This window comes from Arachis hypogaea, chromosome 9 (assembly GCF_003086295.3).
Source record: "Arachis hypogaea cultivar Tifrunner chromosome 9, arahy.Tifrunner.gnm2.J5K5, whole genome shotgun sequence".
Classification (NCBI taxonomy): domain Eukaryota; kingdom Viridiplantae; phylum Streptophyta; class Magnoliopsida; order Fabales; family Fabaceae; genus Arachis; species Arachis hypogaea.
Window position 1 is genome coordinate 39205857 of NC_092044.1, and position 23992 is coordinate 39229848.

Sequence of the window (23992 nt, forward strand, 5' to 3'; positions counted from 1 at the left end):
TATGAGCGAAGGATAACAGTATTCAGGTTGGGATTATTCCACAAGGTCCATATTCCACTGCTGAAACCTATAACTTCTTCAAAATGGTTGAGCTTAAACCCTAACCTTTTGTGGGGTTGTTCCTCGCTGCACTTAGTTTCCATGAGGATCACTACATCAAGTTTATGAATCTTTATAATTTCTGTCAAGGCCCTGATAAAAGCTTGACTAGCAGCACCTCTACAATTCCAAGCTAGAACTATCATGAGAACATTATTAAAAAAGGGTCAAAATAGTGGCGACCAGCCTAATCAGGTTAGTGTCATATCTTCATCTCCTAGTGGGAATTATTACTTTGCATCACAATCTCTCCCTTTTCAACTGAAATTTCTCTTTCTTCCTCCTCCATGTCTTCATCGACATTTGGATTTCTCTGTTAGCTTCATATTAAAGTGCATCTTCAATCATTATATCAAAATCAATAAAGTATAAGTTTGGAGGTTTAGGATTTAAATGTTCCATTTGCTCTTTTCTATTTTGGGCTGTTTTTAAAACATCTGAATCTACCATGTTTGTGTCTTGAAGGGAGTTGTGTGAATGATGTTGGGTTGTCATATTAGTTGTGGTGCTTAAGGGCAGATCTGATTCATGGTTTGGATTTGTGAATCTTTTGGGGGTGAATCAGGTTGTGGGCACTATTAGAATATCAGATGTGTTGTTGGATTGGTTAAGGTTAGGTGTTTTCTGGAGGATGGGGCTGTTGTGTGATTGCTGAAGTGGGCTCAAAAATGGACTTATTGTGGACTTTTTATGTCTGGTATAATGAGGTGTTCTTTGTAGTTTTAGACTCTTTATGATTTTAGGTATTATGAGGTCGGGTGCTTTTTGGTTTTGTCTTGGGTCGGCCAGGGTTTGCTATGGTTGTTTTCAAAAGGGGGATATTCTTAGGCTCCACATGATTAGTGCTTCTATTCTCATTTTCCATTAGGATATTCTCGTTCACCTTTTGTAAGGCAACGTACCTAGTCTCGTACGAGGAAGATTTGCCTCTTGTGCTTGTCTCTCTCTCCAATCCACTACCTGTTCCACTACCTGTCCTTCCTGATTTCCCTCCATGCATTGGCTTTTGGACAACCATCCATGGGCCGTACGTGTTGTGTTCCTTTCTAATTACTTCTTTACCCTTATTTTCATTTTGTTTTTCAATATTACCCACATATCCTTTCCTTTGAAGTGTCTGCTCATTTTCTCTTTTTCTGCCATTATTGTCTGTTCTGGTTTGGGATCCATCCTGCTCTTGTGTCTTCTTGCTTTTTCTTGGACATTTATCTTTGTCATGCCCTACCATACCACAGGAGAAGTATATCATGTGTATTCTTTCGTACTCCACCATGCATCTTGTTCCCTTGATAGCATATTGTGAGACTAAGGGCTCTGTTAAGTCTAGTTCCACACACAATCTTGTAAATTTATCCCTGCTTTTTTCTTTTGTATTGGAATCTACTTTGAGAGTTTTCCCAATGACATTGCCTATGAATTTCAACATCTCTGTCTCATAGTATTTTATAGCCAGTCCTAGCAATCTCACCCAAGATGTTAGCCTATCATTGGTGGCCTCCATCAGGTTAAAGTTCGGCTTCCAAGACCTGATAAATATGTAGTGGTTGAAGATCTTTCAAGGACCTCCTGTTAGAGCAAAATCAAGGTCCTCTTGAGAATAGAACTTAACAATGAAAAAATCATTTTTTGAATCTATAACTTCAATATCTTTTTGCTTTCTCCACATTATCTCCAGTCTTCTACTAAGGACGGGTAGTGAGATTCTCCTCCCCATAAGTTTCACGATCAAAGCTTTCTACCAAGGGTTTCGTAAAGACTCCATGGCTATAATTTCATCTTTCTTTTCCACTTTGATTCTTAGTTTTCCTCCTGTGGTATTAGCCCCATGGCTTTTGCTCTTTTTGTTTTCTTCCTCCTCACCGTTCTTTGTCTCGTCTTTCCATTCAGAGTTGGTCGGATCGTCCTCCTCCATAGTGACAGTTTTTTTATCCTACTTCACTGAAAGATTTCTTTGGGCCTTCTAGTTTCTTGTCTCCCTCCCAATCATCAATCATCCAATCTTCTTCTCTAAGAACCAAAGTGGTGTCCCCCGTAAATGCTTCTCCTTCATCTCCTTTTTTCACTTTTTTCATGCTCTTATGATTCTGTTCTTTGTCCTTTTTTAGTGGTTTTCTTGGCTCATATGCCCTCGAATGTTCTTCCTGGACATAGCCACTTCTCATGGTGGTTGGTCAATGTTGACAGTTGTTAAAAAAAGAGAGAAAAAATTTTTTTATTAGGAGGATTAGACAGCCCTTAATATGATTTTGTTCTTTGTCCCTTCTTAGTAGTTTTCTTGGCTCATGTGCCCTCGAATGTTTTCCCTAGACATAGCCACCTCTCATAGTGGTTGTCAATGTTGACGGTTGTTAAGAGAAGAGATAAAACATTTTTTTGTTAGGTGGATTAGACAACCCCCTAATACTAGACATTATTCATGCACCACACACCCATATAACACACTCACACACACTACATAGATTCATTTTAGGGTTCATTTTTCCTTTTGTTGGACTTGAATCTATGTGGTTGTTAAGGAGGCATATGATATGCCGGATTTTTCACTAAAATAAAATAAAAAATGATTATTTTTCAAAATTCTATTTTTCAACTTTAATTTCCCAAAAATGAGTTCTTTTTCAAAGCAAGTTCGCCGCACCTCCCGCGAATTCTGTAATTTTTATAGAGTTTGCGTAAACCCAGGGTGAAACTCCCCTTCAAATTCTAAAAAAATGACTAACTCAACTTCTTAAGCTTTACAATAAACAATGGCAACCATTATTATCGTCTCCAATGGCCCGTTTGGTTGGTGTCCATATCTATCAGAGACATGAACACGGTGACACATGTATATTGTTTGTTTAATGAGACACAAAAATTATCATAGACATTGTGACACACACATGGACACAAAATACATATTTTTTGTGTCTCACCTTTAACATGTGACATAGATTTGAGACACAGATACAATTTTTTATTTCCACTTTTATCCCTGTTATCTTTTTTATTTTCATTTATACCCTTCTCCTTTTAACCCTAATCCACTTCTTTTTCTCTTCTTTCTCACATTCCTCCTCATTGCCTCCTTTCTTCCTCTATACCTCCCACCCCAACCACCGCCTCACCTTCTCTGTCCCTCACCACTACTTCCATTCCTTTGTCCTTTCTTGCCGCCTCTTCTCCTCCTCCTCTTCCTCCTCCTCCTCCTCCTCTCCACTGCCTCAACTCTTCTCTCCCTCCCTGGCTCCCTCATCTTTGAGCCTCCTTCTGCTTAGATTCGTCGTCGCCTCTACTTTACATCTGTCTTTACTAAATCCACTTCACCACCTCTGTCGTGCCTCCCTCTCCCTCTCTCAATGTGCCTCATAGATCTACTTTGGTCTCTCCAACTCTTCCAATTTTGCCTTCGCTTCTCTTCTACAATTCCTCCGTCTCTCTTCTTCGTTGCCAGATCCATTTAGTTCTCTGTTTTTTAATTCATATATTATTATTATTATTATTATTATTATTATTATTATTATTATTATTATTTAAATGTTGATTGAAAATTGTGTTTATATATTAAATTAGATTGGATTTGAATTTTTAATTTATCTTGTGTTTGTTATTATTAATAGTTGTAATTTGTATTAAAATGGTGGTAGAGAGGTGGTTATGGTGGTTTTAATGGTGGTAATTTGAACTGAAATAATGGTAAAGAAGTGGTGTTGATGGTTTGTGGCAGGGATAACATTGTCATTTTGTTAGAATGGTAAATTACAAATAGTGTTATGTCCTTGAGTATCGAACAAGTTCTCAAATTTCATGTGTCATTGTGTCTATGTCATTTTATGTATTTGTATCGGTGTCTTATTTATCTCCACCACTAACCAAACGAAAACCAAAGTACATAGGAGTACACAAGAGTAGACAGGAATAACTCATATTTTTATTGAAAAGATAATGATTTTTTTAATTTATAAGCCATTGCCATCGTCTCTAGAAATACACAGATACACGAGAATAAGCCATATTTAACAAGAATTTTTTCTCATTATAAATTAAAAAAATATATTTTTTTCCAATAAAAATATGACTTATTCCTATATACTCTGAAGACGATAATAATGATTGCCATTGTCTATTGTAAAACTTAAGAAGTTAAATTAGCCATTTTTTTTAGAATTTGAATTATAAAATTCGTCGGGTGCAATGAACTTTCTTTAAAAAACTCATATTTAAGAAATTAAAATTAAAAAATATATTTTTAAAAAATAATATTTTTTTATTTTATTTTAGTAAAAAATCCATAATATGCCCATCAACCAAACCTCCAACAAAATTTCTATTCTTAGTTAAGATAGTCTTTATTTTTTTTTTCGGTTTACGAAGATATTCTTCTTTCTTCCTAGTCAGTAGGCTTAGGCCCACTCTCAGCACCCAAAAAAATTGGAAGGCGCTTAAGAAAATTAGCCAACACGGACCAAAAGAACAAAAAAAAAAAAATGGAAAAAAATTAGGGCAACGTAAGCATGAAGTATAAAATGCATGAGGTGGCGTAGCTGCCTCCGAAGTCCGAAGCTGAAGCACTGCAACTGCGCATCTCGGCAACTATTCGGTTTGTTACGCTTTTCTTTCGTCCAATCATTTACCGATCTATCTCTTTCACCATTTCCATTTCAACTCGAATTTCTCATGCCTTGCGCACAATTAATTGTTTTGTGCGTTTTGAGTGGATATCATAATTGTTGAATCTATGTGATTCTCTCTGTCCTTATTCGCTCGCATAATGTTATTTGTGGTTAGGGTTTAGGGTTTTGGTTCCTTTATAAACGCCGGCTTACACTTCACATTCTCTTTGATTGCTGTAGCCACTGGTCCTGTACTCTGCCGCCTTCATATTAGCTCAAATCCAAATCCAAATCCAATGGTAATCGCTCAGATCTTCTCTTGTCTTCTTTAATTTGCTTGTTTGTGTGTTGATTTGGAATGTAAATGAGAACAGGCTTCGGAGAAGAAACTTGCGAATCCAATGAGAGAGATCAAGGTGCAGAAGCTCGTTCTCAACATCTCCGTGGGTGAGAGTGGAGATCGTCTCACTAGAGCCGCTAAGGTTCGCCTCGCATTGCTTCTTCTTTTAATTTTTCTTTTTATTTATAATTAAAGTTGTTGTCTGTTTTTTTGCAGGTGCTAGAGCAACTTAGTGGCCAAACCCCAGTGTTTTCCAAAGGTTAGTTATTATAATGATTAATGAATAGTTGAATAATTCTGGTCGTAATGAATTTGTATGACTCTCAGGTTCTATTGATTAGGGTTGTTTACAAAGTAATTTGCGTCATATTATGTATGTTGCAAGTGAAATGAATGTCAAAAAGGTTCTAACTTCAAACCTTAGTGTTGGTATTGAGTCTACTTTTTTATGGTTTCTACCCAGGGTTCTGTTTTTTTCTCCGGCTTCTCTTATAGAATAGAATAGTGAAAGCATGCGTTGTGTTAGAGATAATGGTTATTTGGGTTTAGCAATATATTTACTAAACAGATTTAATTATGCCATGAATGAGAACCAGCTGTGTCGTGTAATTCACTCTTCAGCTGTTCTGGGATTCAGAGAGGGATAGGGTTAGTACTAGCATTATGACTTATTTTACATCAAGTCTACTGTTTATCCCAAAGTTATTGCTGATTTACAATTTTGCATTTTTAGTATTACAGTTCATATTGATTAATACTGTTCTTATAGCTCCACTGAATTTGTAGTCCTCCTATCCTAAGTTAAATCTGTTACCAATTTATCTTTGCTCTGATATGTTGGCATCTGTGGCTGTCTTGTCATTGATTTAGTTTTATCTTATTTCTCTTGGTTTTGACAGCAAGATACACTGTCCGTTCCTTTGGAATTAGAAGGAATGAGAAGATTGCATGCTATGTCACTGTTCGAGGTGACAAGGCAATGCAGCTTTTGGAGAGTGGTTTGAAGGTTAAAGAATACGAACTTTTGAGAAGAAACTTTTCTGAGACTGGCTGCTTTGGCTTTGGTATTCAGGAGCATATCGATTTGGGAATCAAGTAAGCTATTGGATTTCTGTGACTATTTTACATTTTTCTGCTGCAGAACATCTGTATTCAAATTTTGGATTTATCTGAACTTATTTGCTCCACTTGCTGCAACCTTTGACTCTGCAGCAAAACTCCTAATGTTTTAGTGTTTTTCTATTTCATCAAGTGGTTGGTTAAGTTGTTTTCAAGGCTTGATGGGTTTAAGAAACCAAGACTTCTACATGGCACTGCCAATTCCCTCAGTTTTCAATTCGTTCCCGTGAATTTATGTTAATTGACTTTTGTTTCATTACCTTCCAAGTTCTTTGGTTGTCAGAATAAAAAGCGCCGAGGCTTATTATTTGTTCATATTAAACGATGTTCAACATAAAGAAACTTGGTGTCGGTTCAATTGGATTTGCTTTACTTTTGGACGTAGTGTAGAAAGATTTCAAAATGGTTTTTAATTGTGGGTTTTATTTATGCTTGGGCTTAATGTTGTGTTTTATTCTGCTTCAGGTATGATCCTTCCACTGGTATCTATGGTATGGACTTCTTCGTTGTTTTGGAGCGACCAGGATACCGAGTTGGAAGGCGCAGGAGACAGAAGTCCCGTGTTGGAATTCAGCACAGGGTTACCAAAGAGGACGCCATGAAATGGTTCCAAGTGAAGTATGAGGGAGTTATTCTGAACAAGTCCCAACAAATCTCTTAATATTTTAATAGATTGGTAGGATTCAGCCTTTGGTTGTCTAGGTGTCACCCAATGATTGGCCGTTCCAATTTTCCCTCCATTTTGATTCTAATGGTTATGCCCATTCTCTAAGGATGTTAAGATATGCTATTGTTGTAATCCTTTTAGACAATTCTGGTATAAAGATTTTATAGTTTCTATCGAGCACAGTGAACTTGCATTGTTGAATACTATGTTGGTGACATACATTCTCACATGGTATTACATTTACCAGATACTTTTGCTCCTCAAAAGAAAAAAACACCCTAAACACTGGAACGAACAAAGTATTTCTGTCAGCGTTATGATTTACAAAATAGTTATGATTACGACAAAACAATCTTATCCTTTTGAGGGGGAATCGGTTATATGAATTATAGTATTTTATTATGTACCATATATATAGTATAACTGTTTAAGCATACACCACCATTTTATGCAATGTTTTAACTTTAGTTTATTGTATTTGGTCCATATCAGGAATATTCGACAAAGTTTTACGTATGAATGGTCTAATAGAAATCTCTTTTGTCTGCCCTCGGATCAGTTATAGAATATTAGAATTCTCTATAAGTAGATTTGCATTTAAATTTCAAATGCTCTAGTTCTGTTTCTATGTTCTTTGTTCCCCTAAGATAGACATTGGATTTCTTTTGAAAAAGAAAAGAAAAGAAAACCTCCCAAGAGGATGGGTCAGTAAGAAATTGAGCTGGCGAAGAGGTAGGGTGTCGCCGAAATGCGATTATGAGAGAAAAGGTAGCAATGAGCAGAGGCTGGAAAAGGAGAATGAAGAGGAAGGATGATCAGAGAAAAGGGAGCAATGAGAAGAGGCTGGAAAAGGAGAACAAAGAGGAAGTACCCCAGTTGATCCACAGCGGAGGAATGATGCCCGTAGGTGGAGGGGAATAGAATAGAGATGAAGGGAAGAGTTCATGTACTGCATATAGATGGTACAGGGCCAGGAGCATAAGCGAGTTGATATTTAATTTGATCCCTTAAATTTAAGGTCGGATTCAAATCGACACCTAAAATTTTAAATGACTCAAATTAGACCTTCCAAATTTATAATCATAACTCGCGTTAGCCTTAAGTTCATCTCTGTTAATGACATTGATTTAATACATGAACTTGTCATGCCACATCGAACAAAACAAAACAACGTAATTTTATATTAGCATCTAATCTTCAATGAAATGATGTCGTTTCAAACAAATGGGGTAAAACGTTTGTCGTATTATGACCATCACTAATGAAAAAGAGAAGTGTTACGTGAAACTATGATATTTCGTTAAGGATTGAGCGTCAATATAAAACGACGTCATTTTATCTTATCCAGCATGACAAGTTAAGGTGCTAAATTAACATGCCTTTCACGGAGATGAGTTCAAGTACTAAGGTGAGTAACCTTGTAAATTTGGGGCTTTAATTTCGGTCAATTAAAATTTCAGAGATCAATTTAAGTTTGATCTCAAATCAGGGTCAAATTTTGTATTAACTCGAGCATATTTGTGCAAAATCAATGAACATGAACAGCCTCACATTATTAAGGATTCTCGTTCAAAGTCTCTTTTCTAATTTATACCTCCTTATGTGAAGAACATATTAGAGTAATTAGATATGCTTATTTCTTTTGGTTTATATTCTCTCTGACTTTTCACATCTTTTATCAGTTCTATAATTTTGGGTTTATCCCAAGTTTTTTCTTGAGAAAGCTTTGCATTTAGTCTGTTTGATGAAAAGAAAGAAGAGAATACGAAGAACGAAGTTTCAAAAGAACAGAATAAAAAGCATGAAGCTATTAATAAAATCTAATTCAGTTGGCAACATGGGTTTCTTTCTTTCTTTTTTTTTTTTGTTTGGTCTCTTTAGTTTAGCTTATATAATTTTGGACGAAGAATTTTACTATAACACTTAAATTGAATATGTATTATACTGCCATTACAAACTCTCTTATAAATTGTAAATTTATATATATGAACCCGCTTATTTTGTTTTCTAACCTTCTTCCATTGCATGGAAGTTCTTTTTGGTAATATGCTGTAAGCCTGTAAGGCTGTAAGTGCTATTTGAGTTTTGGATTTGGATTTTATCAACCTTCTCATTATTTCGTTGTAAAGATAATGAAACTCCAAACACCGATTGATAATGTATTTATAATATAATATGAGCCTTATTTTATGCATAAACAAATGAGTTTAGGTGGTAGACTAAGGATTATTACTTTAGCTACAATAGATTTTATTCTCCATTGGGTTAAAAAGAACGGAAAAGTTCTACATCCATGTAATACATGGATGTTATCCAAGTAACTTTCTCCACACGCGTGTTTTTCCATCCCACAGCGGTTTGTTATACACGCACCTCATATAACGTAAACCTTTTATGCCCGATAAACTTTTTTGAACGTAAACCTTTCTCAACATAAACCTTGTTCTCTTCTCGCATTTTCGTTCTTCTTCTTCTTCTCTGTTCGCGTTCTTCGTCTTCTTCTTCTTTTTCTTCTTCAACCTAATAAAATTCCTTGTTCTCTACATTATGGATCTGGATCGACTTTGACGTAATTAGCTTCATCATTCTTCTTTTTCTTCGTTTTTTCTTCGATATGGACTTTTGAATTGAAACAATGAATGAATCAACTTCAAATCAGTTGAATGAGTGCGATTTGGATTATTCTTCCGAAATGCATCAATTTGATGAGGTTTGAATTATTGAATTTTGAATCGAATTCAATGGAATGCAATTGCTAATTTTATTTGAATTGAATTGAATGGACAGATGTGATTTGAATCTGAATTGAATTGAATTGATAATATTTAAATTGTAGATAGAGTTGTTTCGAATTTGTATAATGGATTATCTTTCGTTTACTGTGAGTAACCTTTCGGTTCGGTAAGTATTATAGAATTGTTTCACCATTAATGACGTTTTCAGTTCACCGTGCAGACCAGCTGTGTTGTGGATGATAGATTTGTCCTAAAGGTGGGGATGATTTTCGAGACACTAGAAGAAGCTGCAAAGTTCTATAAACATTATTCCAAACTTGCCAGTTTTTCTACCAAAATAAGGAAAACGACTCGGGATGGAGACAAAATTAAGAATCAACTAATTGTATGTACCAGAGAGGTGAGGTGGAAATCCAAGATATCTCCAACTCTGAAAACAAACCCCTCAACTGGGTTAAATTGTCCAACCAGGATTTATGTACACATAATGAAGAACGTCGGTCTTTGGACAATTTCCAAAGTTGTTTTGAATTACTCACATCTTTGTTGTCCAGAACGGGTAAAGATGCTCAAACAACGCAGGGAGCTTAGCATGTTTTACAAAAGAGATAAAACCGACGAATAAGAAACAAAACTCATTAGGAAAAAAATATTTTATCTTTTATTCTTTTTTTATGGAATATACACATCAATCTTTATGGATCATACCTTTCATTCCGCTTCCAGTTCCTATGTTGATAGGGGCAGGACTTCTATTTTTTTCCCACAGCAACAAAAAATTTTCGACGTAGATAGGCTTTTCTCAGTATTTTATTGTTAGGTATAGTTATGCTTTTTTCCGTCGCGCTGTCGATCGATCAAATAAATAACAATAAGAGTTTCATCTATCAATATGTGTGGTCTTGGACGCACCATTGAAACCCACAAGGAAGATGGAATCAGACCGAGCAAAACTTACCAATCATTTGTGACAGCAGCTGGCAGCCACCGTGAACTAGGTTTTATAGAAAAAGACGTGAGGAATTACATCACAAAGAAAGTAAGGAATATTTCCGAAGAAGACGATGCCAAAGAATTTGGGAAGTACCTACTAAGAATGAAAGAGAAGAACCAAAATTTCTTCTTCGAGCTCAACCTTGAAGGCGATCACTGCATTAAACATGCATTCTGGGCTGATGCATGAAGCATGGATGCATTTGAGTATTTCGGAGACGTGGTTTCATTTGACACCACCTATAATACAAACAGGTATTTTGTTCAGTGACATATATTTTCATGTTCTTTGAATGTATATCTTTCAGTTCACCACGATCTGGGTGCGCTTATTTATGCAAGTACAATTTGGTTTTAGGTTCTTTTGTTGGCGTGAATCACCACGGCTAGTCGACACTTCTTGGATGTGCGTTGATTAAAAATGAGAACATTCAATCATTCAAATGACTATTTGAGTGTTGGCTACGTTGCATGAGAGGGAAGAAACCAAAAGGTATTCTTACCGATCAATGCGCATCGATTCAAAGGGAAATTGAGCTATGCATGCCAACAACAATTCACTTCTGGTGTATTTGGCACATCATGAAGAAGATCCGAAACAAACTAAACAGCTACAAGGGACACATCGATATTGAACAAGAGATGAGCCATGTTGTTTGGAACTCGTACACAAAAGACGCATTTGACAGAAACTGGAATGATTTCCTCACAAAGTATGGCCTTGGAGGTAACAAGTGGCTTTCAGGTAATTGAGGTTTCAATTCGAATTATTTTCATGCCCATACCTTTTTTTCTTCAAAACATGCACTGTTTTCGGTTCACCACACACCTTATGGGTTCAGTTTTTTATGTAGAACTGTACGAGGATCGGCATATATGGATTCCAGTTTACTTGGATTACCACTTCTGGGTTGGGATGTGAAGCACACAAAGGAGTAAGAGCATGCATTTATTTTTCAACAAGTTCATTACACGGAATAGCTCCTTGAGACAATTCGTGAAGCAATACGACAATTGCCTAGCAAGCAGAGAGAGAATTCGATGCTGCAGATTTTCACACTATGATACCGTGCACAACAAAATCAGCAATAGAGGCACATGTTCAGTATGTATATACCCATGAGAAGTTCAGGGAAGTTCAAGCTCAATTCAGAGGTAAAGTAAACTGTATCACAAGATCAATGCATTCCACTCTAGGTTTCACAACATATGAAGTCATAGAGCAGGTTTCCAACTCCACATTCAACAAGTTTTTCGTCACCTACGACATAGTATCACGAGAGGTAAAGTGCCAGTGCTTGCTGTTCGAGTCTAGGGGCATATTGTGCTGCCATTCCCTAAGCATCCTAAGCTTTGAGCGAGTGGATAACGTGGCACCAAAATACATACTGGAACGCTGTAGCAAGAACATAAAGAAGAGGCACACACACATCAAGAGCAGCCAAGATGAGCCTCTACTGGAGTCGAGAAGTAAGAGATTCGACGAATTGGTGTTTCAGCCATACAATATCTGCGAATTTGCATCCGAGTCTGAGAAGTTGACTAGAATTCTGCACCGGGCGTTTGACAAGGTCATGACTGAGATGCAAGAATATAAAGAGAGAAGCAAAAAAAAGGTTTGTTATGCCACGAAGAAGTGACACTGAGCGATGTGAATGACCTTCAAAGCCCGCCACGTGTCAAAACAAGAGGCCGGCCCAAGAACAGACTTGGATCAAACTTGGAGAAAAAAGATCTCAAATGCCATGAAGAAAAAGAAAAAGATAGCTCTAAGTGAGGTAAAATTAACTTGCTTTCGCTTAGCTAAAAATTCAATTGTGCATTTTGCTGATATACAATTAATTATGTCTTTTGTAGCTGAACCTTTTAGATGCTGGATCATCGATTCAGTCAAACTCCACTCTTTACAATGCACCAGATATGAATTATCCAAGAGAGCATTATACGAGTTTTAGTTTTTATTAGTATAATTTTTTGTTAATCTTTAATTATTAGTCATTTTTTGTGAAATTATTTATTCTGAAGTCAATTTTTTCTTTATTGAATAGTATTTCAATTATCAGAATTTTTGTACAGCGTGTTTGCAACTTTCGGTTTGGCCAGTGTATTAATTTCGGTTCACTGTGTTACTAATGTATTGGTAAATACACTGATTACAATCACTGAGAACCTGGAATAAAACAGTAGCCAAACAGTTCCAAGATATTTATAAATTAACATCTCAGATGAATACATTGAATAAATTGAAAAAAGTATTGATATTAAGATTAGATACGTAGATTAATATTTACATTAATATTCACATATATACATTGAAAGAAGCATTGTTTGCTTTTTTAAACAAGTTAAACAAAAGATTTTCAAATACAACTAGTGAATCACAGTATATCCTATTTATTATCTAAATTCCCAAATGTGAATTTACAATAAGGGCTGGAGAGGGCAGCAGATGGCTTTGGCAGTCTTATTGCTTCAAATTCCCAAATCACTTGCTCTTTGATTTTGTTCATTTCATGCAACAGAAGATTTGGACCATATTGGTACCTGAAGTCATCAATCTCTTCCTACATTTCAATTGAAAAGAATTAGTTACATAACAAATGAACCCAACTAAAATGAGAAAAGAAAGAAGTTTATTAATTTAGAAAGTACTTACTTGTATCCAAGCTCTATATTTATATCTCCTCCCGCTTTTGATCTTTCGTGGATCAATTATTTCGAGCCATTTCATGACATATATTCCACAATCATAGCTAAGCAAGAATTGAGTATAATACAATTAATAGTATACAAAATAAAATACATTAAATATAGCCCATCCTCCATTAAGGGTTCTGTCCCAGCGTAAACTCTCATCTGAGAAATTATTAATCCCTGAAAGGGACACAAAAATTAAAAAAATAAGCATCAACAGTGAATCAAACTCATTTCATGTACTAAATTATTTGAATAATTTACAAGAAAAATAACTTACAACAAATTTGTTCAGCATCACTCTTGAATTAGGTATATATTTTTTCGGCTTATTGATAGGGTCAAGCACATAGAATTTTTTTCTTGACATCAGCAATCCACAACCACCAATATGCTCCATTGCAAATTGGCACAAATAGCTTAATTGTGGGTAAATGATAGAATATTTCAGTGGAAACAAATAACAAATGAGAGAATTATTGAAGAATTTTTAGAAATTACAACTTACAAATGGATGCAAAGCAAGTTTTCTTTTGTCAAGAAACTGTCGGTGGTGGACATACTGCTCAATATCAAACCGGTATGCCTTATTTGTCGTTTTATCAATGTACTCTACGCCATGTATTCCGAGCATAAAATTATGCAAAACGAAGATCAGTTAAATCAAATTTCTACCGAACCGAACACAATTCATATGCTGAATATGACGTGAAAAATATTCAATCATGAAGAAAAAAGTTTTCTTCATGGAAAAGAACTTAACACAACACATAACAATCAGGTGAATCAATATGAATATTTCCAGTGAACCGAACAGCAATCGGTACAGAATAAGAAATTTAGCTTACCACAATATCCAGCGGCACAATGTATATTTGTTCCTGATACCGGCGAGTTTTTATTTGGTTGAGAATCATGCTATGTATACTGACCACCTACGTGTAGAAAATTTATGAGATATACTCTATAAGGGTGTTTAGAAAAATCATTAACGTTAATGCAATTGGGAAAGAATTTACCGTGACATGCACTTGTTATTTGGGCATTAGAGATATGAAATATTCTCTTAACCCCTCGTAAAGTGCCTCACGTTTCAAGACGAATATTGCATCATATTCATTGCTACTATCTTTTATCTTTTTTACATGTGTCATCTAATGATAACACTTTTCGATCAACTCCTTTGAGATTTTTATTTTTTTTCCGGAGTTTTTAAAACTGCAGCAGCTGGTAAGGGTGGCTCAGAAGTTATTGCTTCAGAAAACTTTAATGCTGCCGTCACTCCAGCATCTACCACCGCCTCTGCCAGGATTTCAAGCTGTGAAACAGGCGGCTCAGAGGGGTGAGTTGGTTGAGATGCTGGTGGACTTATCCCAAGGCTAAAGGAAGGCATATCATCTTCCCTTTGGCTAGGTTGCTGTTCTTCTTTTACAAGACTGCTGCATTAAACAGATAACAGTTCTAAAATAACCCATTAAAATTAATAAAAGAATTTTTATGTGTAACTTACTCATCATAAAAAATTTCATAGAAATAGTCATCTTTCATTAATTCTTCAATAACAAAACTCGTAATAGACAACATAGGTTTTGGCTCTATTTTCCTAGGTGAAGATATCTCGACAGCCTGCTTTTTAGGTTCTGGAGGGCAACTATAAGAAACAGAAAAGATAAAACTTACAATTAAAACATGTAGTGAAGTGAAATTATCGGGATTTATATAAGTAGTGAAACTTACACATTAACATCTACTTCTTCTTCCGATTGCTGCACTGTTGCTTCTTTGCTGGGGTGCTGTTGTGGTTCCAGAGGGCTGCTACATTAATAGATGTTGAAGTGATTTAAAATAACCCTAAATCCTGAACAAACTATCTATCAAGTGATTTAAAATAACCAAACCAACTGAACCTGAATTAAGCAATGTGGTGAATAATGGTAAAACTTACAATTCAGGTGGTTGTTGTTGTTGTTATTATTGTTGTTGTTGTTGTTGTTTGGGAGGGCTGCTGCATTAAACAGCAAATATTTCAGTAATGATTTAAAATTACCAAGCCCACAGAACCAAACAAGATTCATGAGGTGAATAAATATTTATAAACTTACTCTTTATTAGAGGTTTGTTGTGTTTGACTTTCTGGAGGGACATAGATAAATTCTTCATTGATAAACTCTTCCTAAAGAGAACTTGAAAGAGATAATGCAAGAGGATTTCTAAGGAATCTAAACAAGAAAGAAGTTAATATTGAATAATTAGAATTTGTTCTAAGAAATAGGAATCTACACATTGAAAAGCTCACATTTTCAAAGGTTCAAAATGAGTTTCTTGTTGAACCTGAATGATTTGTAGCTCAGAATTGGGTGTAGCGCTACTGACATTTAAACACGTTTTCCATGAGATTAATTAAACAAAATTTAATTACCTAAATCTAAAAGAGTAACATAAATATTTTTAACTTACATTGGTGGACTTTTTAAAGTTTTTCTTGGATGTATTTTCTTTTTTCTAAAATATTTTACCGTGGATTCCGGGATATTTTTCCTAAAAAAAAGATACAAATTAAAATTAGAAACAAAGATTAAAAGTAGAGGTCTAGAAACACATCAAATTTATTTTTGGAAACTACCGAACCGAAAGTAAAGAGTACAACGAACCAATTTACCTGATATTGTCTTGGGCATTTACAGATGGCGCAGAGCTTCCCTGAGTCTACAAGAGAGGTTCGCTTATGAGATTTATAGTCTGCAGTCTAAGCAAGTTAAATAAATATTAGTAATTGAATCCATAGGAAAGAGAAAAGGTTCTAGCAATAGTTAGCAAAGAAAGAAAAATAACTCGGCATAAGAAGCCAAATCTTACGTCTCAAACAAATTATTTTGTGGCTCCGTTGACTCAAACTAATTTGGAGCAATGTTTGTTGTTTGAGCTCCATCATTTTTTTTTCTTTGATCTCTTTTCTCTTATTTTCTCCAACGCTTCTCTTCTTTTTTCTGTAGCACTGTCTTTTATTTGTTTAGATCTAAAACTTCATAAAATAAGTATCAAGGAACGTAAAACAAAAGGATCAATAAAGTAAAAGAAAATATTATTCAAGAAACTTACTGCTTGTCAGATTGTGTTTTCTTTTTTGCCACTCTTTGTGGTTATTTTTTTATTATGGGTGTTTTCTCAATTTCTTTTTCTCTGTAACACAGACAAAGACATTGAATTTATACCGGAGAAAAATATAATCTAGAAAGATACTAAAAATCAGGTGAACAAAACAAACAGAATCTACCAAACCAAAAGAAATCCAGACGCCGAACAAAACATGATAGTCATTCAATCATCAAGAAAAATATTTCCGGATTAAAAAGAACTCGACTTGAGCAACTACACTGAAAAATATCACATATGTGATTTACTTTTACTTAACAAGCATACATAAACAATTTTCACTAAGGAATTGCAAAAACTAAACCGAATGAATATCATACAATCATATAAATGAACATCACCCAATATTTACTGGCTTTTAGATTTGCTTGTGCCCTCTGAATCTGTCCGCAAATGCTTTCTTTTTTTGCTTTGTTTTCTAACCACCTTCTGTGGTTGTTTTCTTTTCTTTGTGGCAGTTTTTTCAATTTCTTCTTCTCTGCAATACATAAGAACAAATGCATAAGAACAACTTTAAACAAATACAATTTAAATGAAATCAATATGAAGATCAAACTTACTGGTTTTCAGATTCACTTTTGCTTTCTGAATCCGTTGAAGTGTCAATAAGTTTTTGTTTTTTAACCACCCTCTTTTGTCTTGTTCTCTTTTATGGTGGTGATTTGTCGGATTTGGATTCAGTTTCAGATTCAAAAAATTTTTCTTCTTTCGAAGAAGATTCTAGATGAACAATTTTTTTTTCTTTCTTTTCTTTTCCTTCTTTTCTAAATTCTTTGTTTTTTTCTTCCTTCTTTAGGTTCTGGTACACAAAATCGTGATACACAACTTCATGCAGCTAACCAGCAAGTGCACTGGATCGTCCAAGTAATACCTTACGTGAGTAAAGGTCGATCCCACAAAGATTGTAGGCTTGAAGCAAGCTATGGTCATCTTATAAATCTCAGTCAAGCAGATTCAAATGGTTATGGAGTTTTGATAATTAAATGATAAATAAACATAAAATAAAGATAGAGATACTTATGTAATTCATTGGTCGAAATTTCAGATAAGCGTATGGTGATGTGTTATTCCTTCTGAATCTCTGCTTTCCTACTGTCTTCATTCAATCATTCATACTCCTTTCCATGGTAAGTTGTATGTTGGGGATCACCATTGTCAATAGCTACCTCCCGTCCTCTCAGTGAAAATGGTCTTCTACGGTTTCTGTACGGCTAATCAACTGTCGAATTTCTCGTCTCGGATGAAAAATACCAGGCACAGCTACCGCATGGCTAATCAGCTGTCGGTTCTCGATCGTGTCGGAATAAGATCCAATGATCCTTTTGCGCACTGTCACTGCACCCCACAATCGTGAGTTTGAAGCTCATCATAGTCATCCCTTCCCAGATTCTACTCGAAATACCACAGACATGGTTTAGACTTTCCGGATCTCAGGAATGCTGCCAATTGTTTCTAGCCTATACCACGAAGGTTCTAATATCAGATTTAGATGCCCCACTGTTAGAGGGGAAACGATGTGAATCATTGATTAAAGACCCAAGAGATATGCATTCAAGCTTGTTTTCATGTAGAACGGAAGTGTTTGTCAGGCACGCGTTCATATGTGAGAATGGTGATGAGTGTCACTTGATCATCACATTCATCATGTTCTTGTGTGCGAAAGAATATCTTAGAATAAGGATAAGCTTGTATTGAGTAGAAGAACAATAGTACTTTGTATTAATACTCGAGGAACAGCAGAGCTCCTCACCTTAATCTATAAGGTGTAAAAACTCCACCGTTGAAAATACATAAGCGATAATGGTGTTCATTGGTTTTGGCCCCAGAGAGGGAACCAGAATAACCAAGACCTAGGTCTAAGGACTAAACGTCCAAAGATCTCAGTACAATAGTAAAAATTCCTATTTATACTAAACTAGTTACTAAGATTACAAAAATAAGTAAATGATGCAGAGATCCACTTCCGGGCCCACTTGGTGTGTGCTTGGGCTGAGCATTGGAGCTTTCGTATGTAGAGACTTTTCTTGGAGTTAAACGCCAGCTTTTATGCCACTTTGGGCGTTTAACTCCAGCTTTTATCCTATTTCTGGCGTTTAACGCCAGAATAGGGCAGGAAGTTGGCATTTGAACGCCAGTTTGCATCGTCAAAACTTGGGCAAAGTATGGACTATTATATATTTCTGGAAAGCCCAGAATGTCTACTTTCAAAGGCAATTGAGAGCGTGCCAATTATGCTTCTTTAGCTCCAGAAAATCTATTTCGAGTGCAGGGAGGTCAGAATCCAACAGCATCTGCAGTCCTTTTTCAACCTCTGAATCAGACTTTTGCTCAGGTTCCTCAATTTCAGCCAGAAAATACCTGAAATCATAGAAAAATACACAAACTCATAGTAAAGTCCAGAAATGTGAATTTTGCTTAAAAACTAATAAAAATATACTAAAAGTAGCTAGATCATACTAAACTACCTAAAAACAATACCAAAAGAAAATAGAATTGTTGCTTGTCCCCAACTTAAATTGTTGCTTGTCCCCAAGCAACTGAAAACAAAATAGAATAAAAAGAAGAGAATATACAATGAATTCCACAATATCAATGAAACTTAGTACCAATTAGATGAGCGGGGCTAGTAGCTTTTTGCTTCTGAACAGTTTTGGCATCTCACTTTATCCTTTGAAATTCAGAATGATTAGCATCTATAGGAACTCAGAATTTAGATAGTGTTATTGATTCTCCTAGTTTAGTATGTTGATTCTTGAACACAGCTACTTTATGAGTCTTGGCCGTGACCCTAAGCATTTTATTTTCTAGTATTACCACCGGATACCTAAATGCCACAGACGCATAACTGGGTGAACCTTTTCAGATTGTGACTCAGCTTTGCTAAAGTCCCCAGTTAGAGGTGTCCAGAGTTCTTAAGCATACTCTTTTGCTTTGGATCACGACTTTAACCACTCAGTCTTAAGCTTTTCACTTGGACCTTCATGCCACAAGCACATGGTTAAGGACAACTTAATTTAGCCTCTTAGGCCAGGATTTTATTCCTTTAGGCCCTCCTATCCATTAATGCTCAAAGCCTTGGATCCCCTTTACACTTGCCTTTTGGTTTAAAGGGCTATTGGCTTTTTCTGCTTGCCTTTTCTTTTTCTTTCTTTTTCTTTTTCGCCATTTTTTCTCTTTTTTTTTGCAAGCTTTGTTATTCACTGCTTTTTCTTACTTCAAGAATCAATTTCTTGATTTTTCAGATTATCAATAACATTTTTCTTTGTTCATCATTCTTTCAAGAGCCAACAATTTTAACATTCATAAACTTCACTATAAAAAATATGCCCTGTTCAAGCATTCATTCAGAAAACAAAAAATATTGCCACCACATCAAAATAATTAAACTAATTTCAAGATAAAATTTGAAATTCATGTACTTCTTGTTCTTTTGTAATTAGGAACATTTTTTTCATTTAAAAAAGGTGAAGGATTCATGGAATTATTCATAGCTTTAAGACATAGGCACTAGACACTAATGATCATGTAGTAAAGACACAAAACATAATAAAACATAAAGCTCAAAGCCGAAAACAGAAAGACAAATAGACAAGGAGATTAAGGAATGGGTCCACCTTAGTGAGGGTGGTGTCTTCTTCCTCTTGAAGAACCAATGGTGCTCTTGAGCTCCTCTATGTCTCTTCCTTGCCTTTGTTGCTCCTCCCTCATGGCTCTTTGATCTTCTCTAATTTCATGGAAAATGATGGAGTGCTCTTGGTGCTCCACCCTTAGTTGGTCCATGTTGTAACTCAAGCCTTCCAAAGAGATATTGAGTTGCTCCCAATAGTTGTGTGGAGGAAAGTGCATCCCTTGAGGCATCTCAGGGATTTCATGAGGAATTTCCTCATGTTCTTGTTGAGGTCCATGAGTGGGCTCTCTTGTTTGCTCCATTCTTTTCTTAGTGATGGGCTTGTCCTCTTCAATGAGGGTGTCTCCTTCTATGATAATCCCAGCCAAATTGCATAGGTGACAAATGAGATGAGGAAAGGCTAACCTTGCCAAAGTGGAGGACTTGTCAGCCACCTTGTAGAGTTCTAGAGGTATGATCTCATGAACTTTCACTTCCTCCCCAATCATGATACTATGGATCATGATGGCCCGATCCAAAATTTCTTCGGATCGGTTGCTAGTAGGAATGATAGAGCGTTAGATGAACTCCAACCATCCTCTAGCCACAGGCTTAAGGTCCGGTCTTCTCAATTGAACCGGCTTGCCTCTTGAGTCTCTTTTCCATTGAGCTCCTTCCACACATATGTCCATGAGGACTTGGTCCAACCTTTGATCAAAGTTGACCCTTCTAGTGTAGGGGCGTGCATTTTCTTGCATCATTGGCAAGTTGAACGCCAACCTTACATTTTCCGGACTGAAATCTAAGTATTTCTCCCGAACCATTGTAAGCCAATTCTTTGGATTCGGGTTCATACTTTGATCATGGTTCCTAGTGATCCATGCATTGGCATAGAACTCTTGAACCATTAAGATTCTGACTTGTTGAATGGGGTTGGTGAGAACTTCCCAACCTCTTCTTCGGATCTCATGTCGGATCTCCAGATACTCATTCCTTTTGAGCATGAAAGGGACCTCAGGGATCACCTTCTTCTTGGCCACAACTTCATAGAAGTGGTCTTGATGGACCTTTGAGATGAATCTCTCCATCTCCCATGACTCGGAGGTGGAAACTTTTGCCTTCTCTTTCCTCTTTCTAGAGGTTTCTCCGGCTTTAGGTGCCATAAATGGTTATAGAAAAACAAAAAGCAATGCCTTTACCACACCAAACTTAAAAGGTTTGCTCGTCCTCGAGCAAAAGAAGAAGGAAAGAAGGGGAAGAAGAAGAAAATAGAGGAAATGGAGGGTGGAATGTGGTTCGGCCAAGGGGCAGAAGTAGTATTTGTGATGTGTGAAATTGAAGGAGGGATGATGGGTTTATATAGGAGTGGGGGGAAGAGGTAGGTTCGTGTATTTGGGGTTGGTTTTGGGAGGAAAAAGTGTTCGAATTTGAAAAGTGAGGTACGTGGGGTTTTTTGGGGAAGAGGGATGGAGGTGATTGGTGAAGAGAATATAGGGAAGAGTATATGATTTGATAGGTGAGTGGTGTTTCGGGTAGAGTGTTATAGAGATGTGTGAGGGGAAGAGAGAGAGAGAGGGGTGGGATATATGGGGATCCTGTGGGGTCCACAGATCCTGAGGTGTCAAGGATTTCTCATTCATGCACCATTTAGGCATGCAAAATGCCCTTAGAATGCAATTCTAGCGTTTAACGCCAGACTGGTGCCTGTTTCTAGCATTAAACGCCAGCTTTTATACCTTTTCTGGCGTTTAACGCCAAGCTGTAGCCTGTTTCTGGCGTTAAATGCCAGTCTGGTGCTTCTTTCTGGTGTTAAACACCCAGAATGGTGCCAGACTGGGCGTTTAACGCCCATCCTGCTACCCTTACTGGCGTTTAAATGCAGTAAGTTCTTCCTCCAGGGTGTGCTATTTTTAATGCTGTTTTTTGAATTTGCTTTGATTATTGCAGTTGTTTTTGTGACTCCACATGATCATCAACCTAAAAAAAACATAAAATAATAATGGAAAATGGAAATTTAACATAGATAAATAAAAATTGGGTGGCCTCCCAATAAGCACTTCTTTAATGTCAATAGCTTGACAGTGGGCTCTCATGGAGGCTCACAGATAATCAGAGCATGGTTGTGGCCTCTCAACACTAAACTTAAGAGTTTGGTTATGGCCTCCCAACACCAAACTTAGAGTTTGAATGTGGGGGTTTTATTTGACTCTGTATTGAGAGAGGCTTTTCATGCTTCTTCTCCATGTGTACAGAAAGAGAACCTTGGGTCTTGAATATAAGATATTCCTCATTCAATTGAAGGACCAACTCTCCTCTGTCAACATCAATCACAGCTTTTGCTGTGGCTAGGAAAGGTCTGCCAAGGATGATGGATTCATCCTCATCCTTTCCAGTGTCTAGGATTATGAAATCAGCAGGGATGTAAAGGCCTTCAACCTTCACTAGCACGTCCTCTACTCGTCCATAAGCCTGTTTCATTGATTTGTCTGCCATCTCTAGTGAGATTCTTGCAGCTTGTACATCAAAGATTCCTAGTTTCTCCATTAAAGAGAGTGAAATGAGGTTAATACCTGACCCTAGGTCACACAGAGCCTTCTCAAAGGTCATGGTGTCTATGGTACAAGGTATTAAGAATTTACCAGGATCCTGTTTCTTTTGAGGTAAAGGTTGCTAAATCCAGGTATTCAGTTCATTAATGAGCAATGGAGGTTCATCCTCCCAAGTCTCATTACTAAATAGTTTGGCATTCAGCTTCATGATTGCTCCTAAATACTGGGTAACTTGCCCTTCAGCAATGTCTTCATCTTCTTCAGAAGATGAATAGTCATCAGAGCTCATGAATGGTAAAAGGATGTTCAATGGAATCTCTATGGTCTCTGTATGAGTCTCAAATTCCTTTGATTCCTCATTGGGGTACTCCTTAATGGCCAGTGGACGTTCCCTGAGGTCTTCCTCATTGGGAATTACTACCTTTTCACTCTCTCCTGGTTCGGCCATGTTGGTCACAGTTATGGCCTTGCACTCTCTTTTAGGATTCTCTTCTGTATTGCTTGGGAGAGTGCTAGAAGGAGTTTCAGTAACCCTTTTACTCCGCTGACCCACTTGTTCCTCCAAGTTTCTAATGGAGGATCTTATTTCATTCATGAAACTGAGAGTGGCCTTAGATAGATTAGAGACTATATTTGCTAAGCTAGAAGGGTTCTGCTCAGAATTCTCTGTCTGTTGCTGAGAGGATGATGGAAAAGGCTTGCCATTGCTAAACCTATTTCTTCCACCATTATTATTGTTAAAGCCTTGTTGAGGCTTTTGTTGATCCTTCCATGAGAAATTTGGATGATTTTTTCATGACGGATTATAGGTATTTCCATAGGCTTCACCCATGTAATTCACCTCTGCCATTGCAGGGTTCTCAGGATCATAAGCTTCTTCTTCAGAAGATGCTTCTTTAGTACTGTTGGATGCAGCTTGCAATCCATTCAGACTCTGAGAAATTATATTGACTTGTTGAGTCAACATTTTGTTCTGAGCCAATATGGCATTCAGAGCATCAATTTCAAGAACTCTTTTCTTCTGAGAAGTCCCATTATTCATAGGATTCCTTTCAGAGGTGTACATGAACTGGTTATTTGCAACCATTTCAATGAGTTCCTGAGCTTCTGCAGGCATTTTTTTAGGTGAATAGATCCACCTGCAGAATGGTCCAATGACATCTTAGACAATTCAGACAGACCATCATAGAATATATCCAGGATGGTCCATTTCGAGAGCATGTCAGAATGACACTTTTTGGTCAGTTGCTTGTATCTTTTCCAAGCTTCATAGAGGGATTCACCTTCTTTTTGCCTGAAGGTTTGAACATCCACTCTAAGCTTGCTCAGCTTTTGAGGAGGAAAGAATTTGGCTAAGAAAGCCGTGACCAGCTTATCCTAAGAGTTCATGCTATCTCTAGGTTGAGAGTCCAACCATATTCTAGCTCTGTCTCTTACAGCAAAA

At 36.6% G+C, this 23992-nt stretch overlaps 1 protein-coding gene across 1 annotated transcript; it reads left to right on the plus strand.

Moving 5' to 3' along the window:
• The first annotated feature begins 4509 nt into the window (after positions 1-4509).
• On the plus strand, positions 4510-6997 carry LOC112710884 (large ribosomal subunit protein uL5). The gene is made up of 6 exons (XM_025763331.3): positions 4510-4678; positions 4932-4990; positions 5066-5173; positions 5248-5290; positions 5931-6126; positions 6616-6997. Exons 1-6 carry the CDS (start codon positions 4609-4611, stop codon positions 6809-6811), a joined length of 672 nt encoding a protein of 223 aa, XP_025619116.1. The 5' UTR covers positions 4510-4608; the 3' UTR covers positions 6812-6997.
• The last annotated feature ends 16995 nt before the right edge of the window (positions 6998-23992 follow it).

Excerpts from the sequence above, each read along its gene's own strand:
- LOC112710884 (XM_025763331.3), top strand. The coding sequence starts at position 4,609 with ATGAGGTGGCGTAGCTGCCTCCGAAGTCCGAAGCTGAAGCACTGCAAC. Across the intron at positions 4,679-4,931 it reads CGCATCTCGGCAACTATTCG|CCACTGGTCCTGTACTCTGC; the intron begins GTTTGTTACGCT and ends TGATTGCTGTAG. Across the intron at positions 5,174-5,247 it reads GTCTCACTAGAGCCGCTAAG|GTGCTAGAGCAACTTAGTGG; the intron begins GTTCGCCTCGCA and ends GTTTTTTTGCAG.